This window comes from Thunnus maccoyii, chromosome 4, assembly GCF_910596095.1.
Source record: "Thunnus maccoyii chromosome 4, fThuMac1.1, whole genome shotgun sequence".
Lineage (NCBI taxonomy): Eukaryota > Metazoa > Chordata > Actinopteri > Scombriformes > Scombridae > Thunnus > Thunnus maccoyii.
This window is the reverse complement of record NC_056536.1, coordinates 14994762-15013914: the sequence shown is the minus strand read 5'-3', so window position 1 is coordinate 15013914 and position 19153 is coordinate 14994762. Positions and strand designations below refer to the sequence as shown.

Below are 19153 nucleotides of genomic sequence, written 5' to 3'. Positions count from 1 at the left end.
AATGAAGTGTGGGTGCGTACGAAGTTGTGCGATGAAGTGGTTGTTCAAACCAAATTATTTAATTGTCCCATTGCTTTTAATGGAACTGTTTCAAGTGTGTTTAACTTTAAATGAGATTCTTGATCAAATTTTACTCTGGTGGTGGCCAAAACAACAGAAAACATCAGTTTAATTTATGAACCACAACCTCGCACTTGCCTCCACTTCCCCTGTGTTTGTCTGGGGAGAGAAAGGCCCAGTTGTTACCTGTCCGTATAGCTCCCCTGCGGAGCTCGGTGGGCTTATCCAAACACAGAGAGAGAGAGAGAATAAGGGAGGAGGAAGCAGAGAGAGAAACAAGAGGGAAAGGGGAGAGCGAGAGGCGCGCTGACACGCTTGACTGCACCGCCACTGACCTCCCAGCACCGCCCCAGCAGTCCCCCTCCCCTCCCCGCCACCTCGCCGCCTATCTCCCTCTGTGCACCTCTCCCCCTCCCCCTCCCGCTGCTCCCCTCATCCCTCCCCCCCTGCCCTGTGCCGCTCCACTGGGCTGAAACTGCCCGCTCGGCTCAGCGCGTGGGGGCCGAGGGTGCAAGAGAGCATGAGCGTGTGTGTGTGTGTGTGTGTGTGTGTGTGTGTGTGTGTGTGTGTGTGTGTGTGTGTGTGTGTGTGTGTGTGTGTGTGTGTGGAGTGGGGGGGGGGGGACTTGGTCGCATGCCTGTCCGCCCCACAGTGCTTTCTTTTTTTTTTTCCTCTTTCGCTCACACAGCCTTGAACAACCAAGTGTTGCCGAAAGTCTGTACATAAACCACGTACATACGTGTGCACACACTGTTATCCAGATTCAGATTTATTTTGCCAAGTATGTTTGCACTCATGAGGAGTTTTACTTGATAAGGTCGGTGCCGGATCTTATGGCAAATTTATAGTTTCTCATCTGAAAAGTTCAATTCAATTCAGTTTTATTTATATAGTGCCAAATCACAACAAAAGTACTCTTTAAAGTAATGTTCTTTGTACAATATGTATGAAACAATACACAGCATGTGGAGCCACTCAGGCTGTATTCAGACATCAAGCCAGTATCTTAAACTCGAAGGAAATGACTTACCGTTACAGTCGTCTAAACAACTTCCTCCAACCAAAATTTATCCAAAACCTCAAATGAATTTACTGAAAATGTTAAGTCAAGATCTGTAGTGTTTAAAAAAAATTAAATAAATAAAAAAATAAATATATATATATATATATATGTATGTATGTATGTGTGTATATATTTATATATAATACACACACACACACACTAAACACTGCACATTAATTGTGGTCAGAGATACTCTTCATACTCTAGTTTTGGGAAAATACAAGTCAGATTTGTGAAGTTGTACCTGTTGATGGTGCTGATGCCGTCTGATTATTAATATTTTTGCTGCAAACCAAGAACAACATGGCTAAACCCATTCACAAATGCAAAAGTAGACACTGTTGTCATTGCTGTCGTATGAAGCTACAGAACAACACAGATGCTGTTATTAATTGAATTAGGTGAAAATTGTGCTAATTATATATAAAGTATAAAGTATAAGTATAAGTATAAAGTTGATGTTTTCCTATTACATCATACAAACATGTTGAATATAACCAGACAAGTTGACAGGCAGACAAACAAGCAGCAAATAAACTCTATCAATCTGATATATCGGGGTCGAAGGAGTGAATATGGATATATACATGAACAAATGAATGTGGTTTTGCACTATAATGGGGAAAAATGGGATTATAAATGGCTACGATGTATAAATAAACATACCAGTATGTTTACGCGCTTTTTGGCGAGTGTATGTTTGTATGAGTGGTGGTCTTTCTCTACCTGTGTCTATATGAGTATTATATTCTTATGCCAGAAGAATTCAACATGTTTCTAATTACATATCTACAGCCATATGTTGTGAATAAACTTTACTGTTCGTGCAGATATTGCTTTAAGTTTGTTTACACGCACACTAATAATTTGATTATAACCATATCAGGCAAATATAAGGCTTGTCAGTTTTTCTGCGGCCTGTGCAGTATAATATGCCTTTGTCTGATTTCTTTCACTTCATGTTTTGATTCTCCATGTGCACCAGAACGGTCATGGAATACGTTGGATGCAAATGGGTGTTTCTATGAACAAACAGTGTCATGGCTAGTGGTAGTGGTGGTTGGACAAAAAAAAAACAAAAAAACATCAAAATTATTTCAGGATGACGGCTTTTATGTCACAACAAACACTCGAAGTAATAGAAGTAGTAGAGATTGTGTTTAGGAGCTCTGTGAAAGCAACAGTGATAAACACAAACTCAGTCTCTCCATTTTCTCCTTGTCGCGGCGCTAAAATACTTTCTACAGGTGACTGCATGTTCTTACAGACATTATCCTGACTATCAAACATCATATCAATCATATAAGCATTATTATTAGGTTACTGGGGAAATCTAGTTACTGCGAACCATGTAAACACTTTAATCAAACTATTACTTTAATCTGATTATTCACAGTAATCCGGTTATACCAGCCATGTTTGCATACTGAGCGATCTCAATTTGACGAAAGCTGACAAATTTACAGCTAATCACCCTTCAGAGGCGCACCTGTGAAAATGTCAGGACGGCTTTCCGTGCGTTGAAGTTAGAGACAAGGTGGTGAGACTAATCAAGTAAAAATTTGTTTTTTTGTATTTTGTGATGAACTGGATCTCAGACTCACACAAACACACAGCAGACAAATTGTTTGTTTTGGCCTTGTTTCAGAGCTCTTATGTGAGTGCAGTAATGACCGCTTCACCCCCCACTCCCACCCTCCTCACACTCATTTTTTTTCCCTCTCTCCTTCTCTGTCGTCTCCTCATCTCCCCCCCTTTCCCGGAGTGCTCGCGCCAAGTCGGCCCGCCATCCCGCCTACACACACACACACACACACGCACACGCACACACACACACACACACAACGAGGTAACGGCAGACAGGCGCGTGACTCATTAGGCATTCGTCCCCCAGGGGGATCGCTGGGGGGGCGCGTGCGAGGGAGAGAGAGCGCCGCAGCTGCAGGAATGTCACGGGCTGCTACCGCTGTGTGTGCGTGTGTGTGTGTGTTTGTATGTGTGTGTGTGTGTCTAATGTGTGTGTGGGTGTGTGCTCGCTAATGCTGGTTGGAGCCAGCGGCAGGGCGCTGCACCTTTCAGGAAATAACGCAAGGAGAAAGAAAAAACACACTTATTAGTCCTCTTTTCCACCAAGAGCTTATTTAAAAGTCTGAAATAAATTTAGAGAGAAAACATTAGATTGCCTTATAATTTCTGCTTGAATTTAAACGCCTTCTTTGGCCAGTGCGCAGCAGTGATATTAGCCTGTATTGTTTTGCACTTAATATATTACAAGAGCATTTTGTTGCTTTTAATCCAAACCCTCGCTATGAATTTATTAATTCAAGACGCCGCCAAAATGAGTTACTGGAACGTATATGGGTGCTAATGTAAGCACATTGCTCACCATATGTAGTCACCAGATCAATGTTTTTCTCTGAAATATTAAAGCTTTGTTGCTCATATCTATTAGTTGAATGAGAATGTATGCAGCGGATGTTTTTTGGCCCTTAAAAGACCACATTAAGAGTACTTTTGACCTGTTGACTTCTCTTGACTTCTACATTGTGTGCAGTAAATCTCAGCCTATCTCACTAAATAACATTCAGTGCTGTTCAGAGACTTGAAATTTGATAGGCAGTGAAAATAACGTGGCTATTTGCTAAAGCTAAAATTACAGTATTTTTCCATTTCAAACATTAAAATTTGAATTTTGAATTCAATTCAACTGAACTGTCATGGTTGTTTACAATGAAACATACTGTAGGTTTGCCATTTGAGTGCAACTTCCTGACAATGGAAAGAAATTGACAAAAACAGAAGAAGAAGACAGTCATAACCTTAAAAAAATATAATAATTTACAGAGAAACATCATAATTTTACTGTTCACTGTAAACATATGAAAGTAACATATTGTTCCATTGGCCTAAACAGCTGTAGATGGCTCTGATTAATTGAGTCATGCATTAAGAGGGTAGAAAAAACACATCTCTAACAAAATCAGTGTGCCAATATAAATGTGTAGTAGAATAATTCATTAAGATTAGTGAAACGGTAATTACCTATAAGTTGAACTTTCAGATGTTTGGTCACAAATGATCAACATGAATGGAAGTGAATGTTGTTTAGTTAAGTAGCACTTTAAACACTAGTGTGTTAAAGACATGCTGGATGAAAGTAAACAGCATGGCTGTTTAATGTAGTGTATATAGATCTCTATGTTAAGTCATATAATGAACATAATGAACACCTGCACTGCTGTTTGCCTGAACTTAAAGTATCAAACTTGCATCATTCAGCATTTTAAGGTGAAGTTCAGTTTCTAGGATTCTCAGAGCGTCTATACTGTACTGTTGGAGAATTCATGTATTAATGAATGTGAATGAAGAGATTGTGTCTTTGATTGTCATGTACTGATAAGACCATTAAGACTATTGTCTGTCTAGATTATGTAAAATGTTGTGTCATTGTGTCCCTCTGCGTGTGCATCTGTATGTATGTGTGTCTTTTTATTTTTTATTTTTTGAGTGTAAATGTGAAGCCCAGATATATTTCTTGGCTGCCTGTCAGACAGAAAGCGTGGGAGGTGATATTCATAGAGGTGCTTTTAGTGGGACTTTTATGAGAGACTTTTTTCCATGGCTGAAAGGAGGCTGACCACACACAGCAAGGTTGCCTCAGCTCTGCGCACACCCGTGTGTGTTTGTACGTGCACGTATGAGCCTGAGCGTTCAGGCGCCCTTCCTTTGAGCGCTCCTACGTGGGCTGCCAGGGGTGTGTTTTGCTTCATGTTTTGTTTCGGAGAGCCCTCCCCCGTGCTGCGGAAGTGTTGCCGGAAGCAGTGGGAGCTCACCCCCAGTTCTGCGTCAGTGCCACTAAAGAAAGGATCGGGGCTTTCCGGGAGGAGAGAGGAGGGAGGAAGAGAGGGGGGTGCTGTCAGCCTGGGTATGTCACGGCCATGTGGGTGGTTGTCTACACACTTACACACACTCAGATACACAGCCACAGTCACGACTGCTCTTAGACAAACTATTCTTGTACATACTATATTGCTGGCATGCTCCAAGTAAAATCCCCCGCTTTGGAGGGGATTTCTAAGGAACAGGAACAGGTGTGTGTGTGTGTGCATGTGTATGTGTGTGTGTGTGTAGGTGGAGGGGGTAGCGCGCATGTGCACTTGTGTGTTTTCCCTCACGATCTGTAGAGAGCAATAAAGAGACTTGGAGGTGGAGAATTTGTATTTAACAGATGTGTGTGACAGATGTAACAGTTGTTGCATATGTGCAAGAGTGTTGTTCTGTTGTTCTTGACGTGATGTTTCGCTCCCGTTCCCCCCCCCCGCTCTGACGCCCCGTCGGAGCTCCAGCACCGACTTCCTACAGCAAGGCCTTGTGTGGAAGCAGCAGAAACATCAGAAAGTGATCCACTGTCCTCAAACGCTGGAGCAGAATTTGAAGAAAGCTGCGACAGGAGAGAAGAAAGGAAGGAAAAACCTCTTTTCTGGCACAGCTCGAAAAAAAAGAGAGAAAAGGAGAGAAATGTGCAGAACTCTGTGGCCTGCTCATCCTGGGGGATGTTTTCATCTTTCTGTCTTTTTCCCTCCCCAACTCTTTTTAATGTCTGCCATTTGAGAGACTCCAGAGGGGCTGCACCTGTTTGCCTCTTGGCTAGGAGCCCCCAAATCCCTCCTCCTGCCCCCGCCTGCCACTCATGCTGCCGCGCCTCCTGGGATGGAAGGAGCGAGGGAAGGAGGGAGAGGGGAGGGAGTGGTGGAGAGCGGGGTTGCGTGTGGTGGAAGGGATAGCTGGAGGGCTTAAAGGCGTCCGGGAGTAAGAGCAGAGATGTAGGCACACAGAGAAAGAGAGAGGGGAATATAGTTTCAAATCCAAGTCCACTCTCCCACACCGGACAGACCTTCCTTCTGTTGAGCTTTCTCTCATGTTTTGACTCACCACATTCTCTTTTATTTCTGTATTTTTCTCTCACCTTTTCTATGCTCTCTCCTGCACAAACCCACATCCACTCTCACTCTCTTCCCTGTTAACTTTTCTCCACAACCCATCGTTGCTCTCTTCCAGTTTTCTCCCCTTGGCTCTATCTCCTCTACTGTTTCTCTGCCCTCTCGTTTCTATAACTCCTCGACTCCTCTCTCCCCTCTTTCGCCCCCTCCTCCCATCTCTCTGTGATAGGACTATGTTAATCTGCAGTGACCTCTTCAGGTCACATTAAAGGTCGCCCAGCTTCAATTCCTAACGCCCCTAGGGCCACACTCTCGTCTTTATCCCTTCTTTTCTCCTCTTACTCCTGGCAGCTTTGGAAGAAAATCACAATACACCAACACCCAATACACCAACCAACTTTTCCCCTCATCAGTTTGGTTTTAGAGTAGACAAGTATGGTAAACTTTTGCACTCGGTGCTGTTGCAAAAAAACAGCTTGTGTCAAGAGGAAGTTACTCCATAACTGCAGACATACCCAGTTAGAATAAAATATAGGTGGATTCTTTCAGTATTACTTCATAATTTATTCACAAAGAGTAAACAAGGCTTGATGATATCTGTCTGGAGGCTGAATGTCAGTCTCACAGTTTGTGTTGTTCTGGTCATAGTTCCAGCCATGCTGACGTTTCTATCATTGCCATTGAACCAGTTTTTTTTGGAGGCTTGTAACATTTTTTTTGGCTCCTTATTAGAATATTTTAAAATAATATTTTGCGTTAAAGTTTAATGCAGCGGTTTGTCTGATGTACCCTTTCACTGACACCACCCATCATGTTACAAATGTGTTCATCTGAATCGCTTTAAAACTTGATGTTATTTAACACCAATAATTACATGAAAGTGGATATTGTTTCAATATTTAATTGAACTGTCTCAACTCTTGACGGTGAAGTTTGCATCATATCATCAGTTGGAGTGGCAGAAAGTGGATGTTTCAACCATTTATCCATCGCTATTAGCAAACTGTTAAAACGGTTTAACTTTTACTTTTAGCCAAATTGCAGTTTAAGCAGTTTATTCATCATGTTTAGCAATTTGTTTTATAATAACGATTTATAACAATTTTGATATTTCAACCGTTTATCATTAAGCTACTTCAAGCATGTATCCTTTACTTTCAGTTGTTTAGACTTCTCTACTCGCTAGCTAGTTTCCATGCATATTTAATCTAAACAGGCAGTGTTCAGGTGTTACAGATGACTCAATATGCGGATATATTTTTTTAATCAATGTCTGTTTTTTCAATTTAGTCGAGCTACTCCACAATCTTTCCATGTACCCCCTGGCAACTGCAGGAGTACCCCCTGAGGTACAAGTACCCCTGGTTGGGATTGCTGCAACTTGAAACAAACAAATGCAAATCACTAAAATAATAAAAAAAAAAGCTGCATAAATTAATTACAAGAAAATGAAGAAACATTTAACGATTGACAACCCGTGCAGAGTCAAGGAAGGCACTGCAAATAAGGAAAACATAAGCAAATACAGAAATGCTGCATGTTGTACAGAACAAATGGAGCTGAACAACACAACACTGGTACCATCATGTTCAGTACTTTAGACTCAAGGAATAGTGAATCCTTTTACTAAAGTGCCATCTTTTCTTTTTGCCTTGTGTAGAACCGCGGGCGCTTGGCTGAGAAACGCACCATCCCCCTTCCCCCCAACCGGGTGCCCAAGAAGGAGCTGGCCTCCATCTTCAGCAGTGACGACAGCGAAGGCAGCGAGCGGGCCAGTGGGGATCATGCCCACATCAAGCAGGAGGACGAGTTGCATTACAGTATAATGAGAAAGAGGTGAGGCACCTATTACTTCTATGGCCAAGGCTTCAATGTATCCTGAAGGACAATATAAACAAGTTTGACATTTGGGTTAAATGTTGTTCTTCTATCAGGTACCAGTTAATATGCAGATTTTTTACGTATCACGTTTTCTTTCGTTTTTGGTATTTAGCTGACACATAGTAATAACATACATTGTGGTGAAATCACCACAAAAAGAACATGTCAAGCTAACCTCTGAGGTTCCACTTTTATCAAAAATAGTTAATAGTAATAGTAAGTCTGTTGTGTTTGCTTTTCTTCAGATCCCGTGTAAAAGCAGACTGACAACTTTTTCCTTTAAATGGCACCTCAGACCATTGAGAGCTGTGTCTCAAAAATATACTTATGGCTTTTCGCTTTGGGATGTCTAATGGAAGGATGTGTGCTGAGTTTTGAAAGTGTTAATTGGTTTGTTGGTTTGCAATTTCTAGCTCCTGCCAAGTCTCAGTATATCTGTCTTGACTTGATATTGAAAGACTGAGTCACCTGAGTCACCGCTGTATGCTTCTTCCCATCCTGTGCTGTACTTGGCAGCAGATTAATCATAGTATGATAATATAAAACATTTATAAGTCGTTATGTCTTTATGTCCTGTTACTGCACTTTTTCATCTCAAATGTAAAACATTTTGAGAATACATTTCAAATATATGCTCATCTTGATGTGCGTCAATTCTTGCTCCTCAATTAACAATTTAATAAGATTTTAGAGTTGAGGGCATAAAATAAGTAAATGACACAAACCGACTTGGAATACAGACTAGGATTAATAGGAAGAGGATGCACATGCTGCCTCAAAAACACTTCAGCAGATATAAAAAAAGCACAATATGACATGTATCCATAAACAATCAGTCTCTGGATCCTCATCCATCACACTACAGGCTTGTTGTTGTTATTTTCATCAAATCAGGAGGAAAGAAAAATGCTTAATGGGAATATTTTGTTTCAGTCCTGCCATTGTTATTTTAGAGAAGTAGTTAGCATCATCCATAGGAACAATACCACTAGTGGTATGTATTAGGATTACAGCTTAAATGGCATCAGAAGGTCAGTGGTTTATTCATAAAATCAAAAAATGTTGCATTTTGGTGTGAATCAGTAAATGGCTGCTTAATTGTTGAAAATTTTCACAATAATAGATGGAGAAGAGCGCTCAGGAGTTGTATACACATTAGACTGGGTTTGTCATAAAAATGTAGGCTGCATTTACGAAAAATCCTGTTTGGATTCGAGTGAATAATCACGTTCACATCTTCATTCATACAAAAACACACACACACACACACACACACACACACACACACACACACACACACACACACACGCACGGTCGGGGTTACAGTGAGGTCATCTCGTTAAGATGAATCAAATGGGCTCTGATGGGAGCAGCGCTGCTTCTCTGTACACTCTGCTTTGTTAGAAACAAACTAAAAAAAAATCAGATTATAATTTTAAAAGTTTGCTCCCTTTACAATTAGCACTTTGATCCTTGTGAAATTAAGACATTTAAAATCTGAAATCAACATCACGTGGATTTGAGATTACTTGGTACGTATATAAATATGCTAAATTTGCTGTCTGTCCCATGCAGCCACCTTAAGACCTGTGGTGATTGAGGTTTAGAGGTTGTAGCACTTTAAATATGGAATGCCCGCACCCTTAGACCCGCTGATTGTGTGGATTCTTTTAAAAAAGCAGCTAAAGACGTACCTGTTTAGACAGGCGTTTGGGTAACCTGTAGGCACCAGGTCAACATTTTGTTTTTATTGTGTATTGTGGTCACTTCATCTGCTATGATTTCTTTGTTTTTTGTATGTTGTATTATGCTCTTGTAAAGCACTTTGTGACTCGTGTCTATGAAAAGCGTTATGCAAATAAATTTTACTTACTTACGTAAACAGAATTGTATAATTCAGAAATCAGACTATGGACAGATATGATGCAGAAGCTGTTTATTGATTAACCTCAGAAAGTCCCTAGCTGCATTATAAGCAGCTTGTGCAACCTCATTACGGGGGGGGGGGGGGGGGGATGTTTTTCATGTCTTGAGACTTGCGTGTGACACGGTGGACAGCACAGCAACTGTGAAGCTTTAAATGGATCCACTAACCTCATTTAAGAGGGCTTCCCCTCCCCCTGACACTTGTGCCGCTGGCGTGTTAAGATGATAATGAATTTAAAGAACACTTATGACTAATATGTCAGGCTTTTACCCTTTGAAAGGCGACGGACTCGCTGGAGCCGCAGCTCCGGTCTGTCCTGGGCATCCGTCTCAGCCCTGCTTTATCCCCCAATGCGGGTCTGGACGAAAGGGATAATGGGATGTCCAATCACGGAAATGTGATTTCCATTGACCGCAGCTTCGTAAGTGAGTCGTAGAAGGGTCTTAACAAATTGGATTTGGCCAATGGATGTGAAAAATACAGGGCCTCTGTATACATGTGTGAGTGTATCTGTGCTGTCTCATCCACACATCATCAGGGCCGGCGGCAGCACCACCGTGTCGCACCCACTTGGATACTGCAACCTGCCCACTGTAACTGCACTTTAATCTACATGGGCACATTGAAGCAGCGTGTGTCAAGTGTTTATCTAAAATATTATATCATAGCAACACCTCACATAACAAATTACCATCAGTTGGCATTGTTAAGAGACACTTTAGACTCAGTTTCCAGCGCATAGTTAGATATAGTGCTATAAAGAGTAGATAGTTTGATAAGCTCATGTGGCTGATTGTTGGATTTGTCTGTTAGTTTCAGCAGGAGTCTTTATAGGTCTTCATAGCTTGTCATCTTCATCCGGACGTCTTCTTGAGTCCATTATAAGCTGGTACACCTTCTTTTAGCCAGATTAATGCTAATAGTCGCCGGCTTTACAGACAATTAGTTTAGTATGTGCTCCATAGATCTGCACTTGCCCTGCTGAATAAGCACAGAGCATCAAGAGGCTGAAGCCAAGCTACAAAGTCAACCAAATAATCATTATCAAAACAGCACAATAAGGCATACACAGGCACTCCTTGGGGTATCAGAACCAAGGTCTAATGTGGCTCCTGTGCAACATACAGGAACTGAAAGGTGGAAACAAAATCTAGTTATCACCTTGGTGTATTGCCTTGGTGTCAGTGCTGCAGATTGTTTGTATTTGACTTGGGTTCGTTAACACAGATTTATGGATTTCATCTCAGGGACTAAATATTTGATGGCGGTAACTTTGGATTTTAATGTTTTACTCGAGGTCAAAACAAAGCCTACCTTAGTGTTTGTTTCAGTCGGCCATAGATAACAAGGTTTTGATTGAAAAGTGCTGACTGAGAGTCTGGGTAATTACCAGGCAACCAACCCTGGATTTTATAAGTTACACCCGCTGACGTCTGCCTTTCAGCCTGCGCTCTCTAGAAAAAAAAAATCCACCATACCAGTTATTAACCTTCATCAAAACAAACTAAGGAAGTTTCTTAGTTTTTTAATCATGCATGAGGCCATTTGATATTTGATCACTTTCATCTTCAAAAAAAGTATATATTACTGCAGACTAAATAGATTAAGGAAGAGATTAAGGAAGGTCTGTGGACCTTTACCTCAGACAGACAAAAGTATAAAACAACAAAACTGTACCAAATCAAATCATTTTTTTCCATATTGTCCTGTCCACTCAACGGTGAGTAAAGCTGATTGAAACAAGCAATACTGAATTCAACAGAACCTACTGACATCCCATCTTTTGGCCTGGCCTTTTGTCTTCAGCGGTGAAGTTATAGTTTATACAAGTCATTGTGGGCATAATTTTGATAGACCTGGTCATAGTAGGTGTGAACTGTTGTCTGGTTGATTGTGTTTTTTTACCTCAGTGAAAAACTGAGGCAGCGTGAGCTTTGGTGCTCATTGAGAGAAAACTGCAGTGCTGCAGTAGTGTTTGTTGCAGGTTCATACTGATAGAAGACTGCTTAATTAAATTACAACCAAATAGAAGACTTGGATAAACCTTTAGAAGAATCTGATATTTCTACCACCTCTCTGCATGAAAACTGATCTTTTCATGTAGCAGCATTGGCTCATATTTGTTAATGGGTACGCCACACTCAATCTGAGCAATAACCAGAGAGAGAACCACTGATGCTGAGTTAGCTACTGTATTTCTATTGTGTTTGACATTTTGTCCTCTGGCTTTATTGAACAACTGTGTCATTGCCTTATGCCAGTAAGGGGTCACGGACAGTGTGAAATTACTGGAAATGGCTCTCCCCTAAAGCACTAATTAGTGAGCTTGGAGGTTTTATAGCTTTCTAGAAGAGCTTTCCGCTTGGAGAATTTTTGGCCTTGTTTACACTTGTTTTTCATGGCAACAACGTCGCAGCAAGTTAGTAGTTGATTGGGCGTTGGCTAGGAGCAAGAAGTTCAATATTTCCACATAGAAAAGTGTTTTGTCTATTATTTCCCTGTCAAAACACAGGATCAACAAAAAGATGGTCAACAGTCTTTCAGTAATTTAGTCTTAGATTTGGCTTCGGCTTGAGGTTCATCATGTAATGATGAGTGAGAGCTTTGGCCTTTCATACAGACTCTACAGTACAACCATGTGGTCTTCAGAAGCTCAAAAGGATTAAATCACATGCTGAAAATGTAACAGATTTCTTTTTTAAATCATGTGAATTGAAATGTTCCTTAAAACTGTAGAAGAATTTATTTCCAAATTGTGAAAATGAAAAAGATAACAGCTCAGAAACCTGTAAGCCAGAAGAGAAATTAACAGTAAACCCAGCAGAGTGTACATGACTCATTGCAGGAGAACCTAAATGCAACATGGCGGTCTTACCCTATTTCCATTGTACTTTTCTTTTCTCCCTTGGCTGCCTTATCGACCTCATGTCAGCCTGTACAGCGAAGGAACAACAAGGAGAAGTGAAGCCCAACTGAGGCCGGTCTACTCTTACTTATTTATGTATCTATTTCTGTATTTATTCATTACCCCCTCTGCTTGCTGGGTTCCCAGTTGCGAGCTGCCTTTCGATCCAATTGTGAGCAGCATGACAATTGTATTTCCGTTGCTCACAGGAATCAGACAAAACATAAAATGTATATAAAACAGATCCATTTCCTGCCTCAAGCTTTATCTGTCCTGAAGAATAGTTATTTCCTAAATCGTTTTTTCCTGTAGAGCATTGAAGAAACTTTACTGGTTCCCTCTTTTTCTCAGTATTCTTGCCCAAGTCCATACCTTAATATGCTGGGGTTGTTGAATATTGCATTTTGCCTGGTAGTATTTGAATGTTGCTGTGGGCCACCTGTGCAGGTTGGAGTGGGCTGTGTGTTCGGGCTGTTGTCTGGAGAGCAGAGGAGGCTACACAGTAAACCTGCGAGCACCAGATGTTACACACCGCTTGCGACCTGTCTCTCTCTCTCTCTCTTCTCTGTCTCTCTTGCTCTCTTTCTCCTCCTCCACCCCTCCACCTTCACATCCCTGCTGTCTGTCTGTCAGCACTTTCCCAGTGGTGGTGTGAGACATGGCGTCAGGGTGCCTGGGCTGCCAGCTTCTGCCAACTCACACTGTGACCTCCAGCCCCGCCACCTCAGCTCCACGTGCCAACGCCACAGCAGGGCACTACTGGGCATTTATACTGAGTCGGCTCCCTGTGCCAGGGGAAGAGTCTTTTCTTGTTGTTTGGACCGTTTTGAATTGTAATTCCTACTGTAATGGAAGAGGGGAGCACAACCTTTTCTTAACAAAAGAAAGAGCCCACGCAGCTGATCTGGCAGATGGAATTCATCAACACTTACGAAAATAGTGGCCAATTTTATTTTTTGGTAGACGTGTGATTCCGAGTAGTAGTATTTATTAAAAAGTATTGTTTTAGAATGCTGATAATGTCGTCTTGTAGTATTAATGGCAACCTATAAGTCACATGAATGGACTGTGTAAAAGGAAACTTAAAAACGACCTCACACATCACCCTGAAGAAGACAACATAGCTAAAAATAACTTAAGGTGATAGAAACAATGTGTTCTGGGGAACAGTGGTGCGACATGTTTTAATTTTGATGGACTTGCATTGAAGCTCACACCGGTTGCCACCTCACTGTGAGCATGTTCTCAGAGTTAGAGATTGGAGATGTATGTTTCAGCAATAAGTTAGAATTTCAATTACTGTAAAAAAATATGAAAAATATTCACAAAATATTGTTATTTATTTGTAGGGACTATCATAAGTTTATTGAGAATGCATAGGCTAGAAACATTCAAAGAAAACAGCAGTAGAAATTTGAAGTGTGAGTATCAAATATTGACAGTTGGCATCAAATGTTATTTCTTGATTTAAAAAATCAGGAATTTACCACAGATGCATGGGGCAGTTAAACTCATTTTGTTGTTAAATGTACATGATTATATTCCCCAGACTGAGGCGTTGAAAAAATTTGTTGTTTGGTATCAGTACTGAAACTCAGATATGTATTGGTATGATAGCCAGTCCTCGTAGAAATTTGATAGAGACATTGTGATATCATCTCAGTAATGTTGGACACCAGTAGTATCCATGACAGACTTTGAGTATTAACACATATTAGTCATCCCAGTGTCTGGGTCAGTGTATCTGTCCTGTGGTCGGGGATGAAGGGGTGGTATTGACCAGTTCAGGGATGAGCTGTGGATGAGATGATTGTCTCCGGCGTGCACCTGGGTGATAAGAAGGCGGCTCATGTCCTTCTTAGCTGTCAGACCCAACAGCCATAATATAACCCCCCTCCATCCTCGCCGTGGCCCCCGTCCTTCTCAGCTAACCCCAGCCTTAGGAGCTCCTTAGGGAGCGCTGACTCAGGTGACTGGGTTTTAAACACCATCCCCACCCCCCTCTCCGTCTTCCAGGGCTTGAGTATGACCTTGCCTCCACCCACAGAAAGAGCGGAGGAGGGTGTTGAGGGAGGGCAGCGAAGGGTAGGGATAGGGCTAGGCCCTCATTAGCCCAAGCTGAGGCGGGACAGCTCAGGAAAAGTGCGCTAATTACCCCACTAACAATGTCCTTGCCGTTCATGGCTTAGAGCGGCCACTTCGCTACGGGATAATAACCCCATAACCTCTCTGAGAAGTTCAGGATGGCATTATCATGATCACTTTGAGTGATGGAAAGAGGGTAGTGTTTTAAAGCAGCTAGCTGATTGATGGATTTGGCTGCAGTTTCTCACAGTGGAGTGTGTAACTGCAGTGTGTGTGATGTGTGTTTTGGAGTCACTGGGTGACGCAGATACATTATTATATGACTTTAAGCACAATTAAAAAACCTTCCCTGCATCTCATTTTCTTTTTGAAGAAAACCTTTGGGCTCTCAGACACAGATAGCTACTAATTTTAGCAAGTTACATTCTAAAAAGAAGTCTATCATTAGTCTAAAAAGTTTGCAGTCGCAGTCCAATCAAGCGTCTCCTTGCTTAGCAACTGGTGGTGACTGTTTTGTCTGGGACTGTTTCTGAGTCATTGCTTCACTGTGACTGAAAGGTGACTGGTGAAGCCAGCACGGCCAGCATTAGGCCCTCTACGCTCCCCTTCATCTTTTCTGTTAGCGTGTGGAAAACAGCTTGGCGACCGACAGCCTGACATTACAGCAGGAGCCTGTAATCATGGGACTGTAAAAACCCAAATCCAGCAGCCGCAAACAGTGTGGCCTCGTCATAGCGGTGGCAGCTAAGAACCATTCACCGCTTCTGTCCCATAAACTCTGCTTGCCGTGTCATACCAGACCCCCTTCATAGATGATTCTGCTTTCAATAAACTTGCCAGTTAAGCCTATAAACGAGATTCCTGCTGACACAAGAGGATGCTGATACAATCAAACTGACATGTCTAATGCATGTTTTTAGGCTTATTTTGTGGAGAAAATGGGAGTGTGCATGAACTGTCCTGTTCTTTTGGGCTTTGGGGCTCTCTTTAGTGTAGCATGTATGTCATTTTTGGAGCATAACCTAAAGAATATTCAACCCTGAAACTCCCCTACCACACAAGCTGTTTGCCATTACGCCGTGAAAACACTTGTACTGCTCGGCTGCTATACTCCCCTCAAATGCTAAGCGCCCATTTCCCATCATTATGCCATTTAATGCGATCAGGATGGTAATCAGATTGCAAATGAAATACCTCCATGACACAGTTGTGTGGGTCTACTGGTGCGGGGAGGTTAGAGAAGGCGGCTGGTGGCGCATTGGGAAGGGCAGAGTGGCTCCAACCAAATCTGGACCTAATCTGTGAACCCTCCTCCTGCTCCTCCTTTGGGTGCTGAAGGGCAGGACAGCGTGTTTAAGACTATTGTAAACAGTTTTGTTGTGAAGGACCTCCTGTTGAAGTGTAGGCACGACGACAGAAAAGATTCAGTTTTTTCAGATATCAGTTTCATGTACCACAGATTCATTGTGTTGTCTTTTTAATATTACTTTTCTAATCAGTAAGTAAGACGCTGATATAATGTTTTGTCTTAATACTCATCATCTGTCTTTTCACATAATTCAATTGTCATATTCCTCCGAAACAGCTGTTGGCAGCCACAGTTTAAAAAAGAGCCATAATCAGGTTTTAAGCTGCTAAACTACTTATGAGTTGTGAATATGTTCGTTAATACATCTTAGTGTGGAAGATGAGTAGGGATGAGACCCAAAAGTGCTGGATGCGGTAGTCTGTCAGAGTGTATTACACACCTCGGAGCTAAGAGCCCGTTGACAGGACAGCCACTTGTAGCTGCCGAGTTTGTGTTGAGCTATGCATTTTGGAGAGAACGGTGCTGTCTGGATGCAGGATTTCTGTGGTAAGTAGTATGTGAAATATTAGGAATTGATACACTGCTGCTGTATCACAAACTGGTTTGGAGTGCGTTTTTTGAATTATATTTGTTTGGGGTTGCTCATAAAAGTGTTTCTCCTCTGTCTCCTCTGTGTGTGTGTGTGTGTGTGTGTGTGTGTTACAGTCGTGACAGTGACCTCTCTACAATCATCTCCAACCTACACCACACCAGACAGCACGGCATGCCCGAGGGCCAGTCAGCCTCTGACCACAGCAGCAGTACCGGACACACAGGTAGGACCCCCAGTGTGTGTGTTTAAAGGTTTGTCGTCATGTGTGGGTAATGCAGGCAGAGTTTAGGATGTGTTATTTCTTTCATTCTTTCTCTCTTTCTTCCTTTTGCATCCCAACTGAAGTTATATCCCCCCTATATGTCTCCTGTAACATATGTAAATATTCCATTACCCATTTAATTTACTCTAATTTGTGTGATTGGGGGAATTTAACATAAGCTTATTACTCATTCCTGAAGGTCGCTCTCAAGTTGATTACTTATTGTTCTTCCTACATTCTCTGCCGCACTCCAGGATTTTTGTTAAACCCCCTGTTTTAAATTACCTCTGAATAAATAGCTTTGTTTGCTATTAATCCAGTTTCATGTGAGCAGAGGAGCCATGGTGTGCATGTGCTAAGCTAAGAGCTTTTCTGACAGCTTACAGACAGAACACAGACTGTATTTAATCACAGCTATTTGTCGAGTAGCTTGTATGAGGATATTGTGCGACCATCAAAGACATATGGTTGTAAATCAGCCTCGCTGGATATCACTAATCAGCGATCATCCTACTGTAGTGGGTGTTTCTGCGACACTGGGTTAGTTTACCTATTTTCATGACGTGTTCTATAACCCAACAATATCATATCATATTCAGATTAGGATCATATATTATTATAATTAAATAATTTGATTTTCAATTCTTTTTGAAACATTTTGAACTTTACATTAAGTTCCTAAGTTTTCTGAGCGACTATGGACTTTATCTCAACTTAAATTTTGTCACTGATTTTATAATATGCTCCAATTTCTCTTCTTATATTATTTATTGCGCATTTAAATGTTTGTGAGGATGTTTTTCTCTCAGTGCTCTACCACATAGAAGTCAGTTTAGTATGAATTACAGTTATTACTGTTATTAATGATATTTTTGCTGACTTTTGCCTACAGGAAAAATCTTAACTATTGATCAAAAATGAGTCACTTTCCATCAGCAAATCCAAACACTTTATAAACACATGCATTTACCCCTCATTATAAAAATTAGTTTCCTTTTTATCAGTGACCATACATTTGCCCCAGTGTTGCCCAGAGTATGACCTGTCCCTTCTTATCCCATTAGCCAGAGGCACAGCAAGTGGCATAATCAGCCCAGACCCAACACCTCCATACCCTCTCTCTGTGTGCTCATCTCTTCTGTCTGCCAGATTAATTGCCCATACGGTACCTGTGATATCAGGCAGGGTGGGTGGAAGGTGGAGGGTATTAGACTGCTCAACAACCAACCCAGGCAGTGTCTTAGACCCCGGTTTGGGACGGATTTCCACCAAAATATCGGCCTAATCAGCTGCTAAACTTAATGGAGAAATCCGAGCCCTGAGTGGTTATCTTAATGAAGGAAGACACAACCGGATGAAGGTGGGTGGGGGTGGTGACGGAGGAGGGGGTGAACACAGCGTGGCCTACGCCAGAGGGGGTCCAAGACCCTAAAATCTGTCTGTTTGAGCATTAAAGGGAGATTTAACAGGCTGCCTAAGCGGCTCGCTCCGTGTCTGTAAACAAGTCCAATCCGATCAGCCACTGGCTCTAATTCTGTCTGCCAGTGAAATTAGACGCGCACACATTCACAAACACACAATTACACACAGTTATACAGATGCGTGCCCACGCAAAATCAACACAGGTTGAAATTTGCGTCCAAGTACATACTGTAGGTGGTTGTTATGTGTATGAAGTTTTGTGTGCAGTGGATTATTTGACTTGGAGATGGATGAGATGGTGGTCAACTCTCCTATTTGACTTATCCTCCAAAAAGTGTTAAACATTTACCCATGAATGGTGGAGGGAGTGAATCAGAGAGACAAGAATAATAATAGGAGGGAAATTAAGTAAAAGAGGAAGGAAAGAGAGGAAAAGTCTGCAACAGAGATAGACAGAGATGCAGTGATGGGAGAAACATTTGGAAATGGAGAGATAGAGGAAAGAGAGATGAATGAGTGCGGTGGTGGTATCAGGGGAGGGCAGGCGGCAGCTATGGCGGCGGACGGCTCTGTGTGTGTATGCGTGTGTGTGTGTGTATGTGTGTGCGTGTGTGTGGGTCAGGAGGAAAGGGAAGCAGGCTTGCCGGGTCGTCTCTGCGCCAGAGTGGGCCGTTAATTAAATCTGAGGGACAGACAGGAGGACTGCC

At 41.9% G+C, this 19153-nt stretch overlaps 1 protein-coding gene across 5 annotated transcripts in view; it reads left to right on the top strand.

Annotated features, from left to right (window-relative positions):
* The window catches only part of samd11 (sterile alpha motif domain containing 11), an 87300-nt gene that overhangs the window by 41988 nt on the left and 26159 nt on the right, over nucleotides 1–19153 (top strand). For all 5 annotated transcript variants that reach the window (XM_042408690.1, XM_042408688.1, XM_042408689.1 and 2 more), the window contains 2 exons: nucleotides 7724–7899; nucleotides 16876–16985. In XM_042408690.1, coding sequence (XP_042264624.1) covers nucleotides 7724–7899; nucleotides 16876–16985 — 286 coding nt within the window. The remainder of the gene's footprint in view (nucleotides 1–7723; nucleotides 7900–16875; nucleotides 16986–19153) is intronic.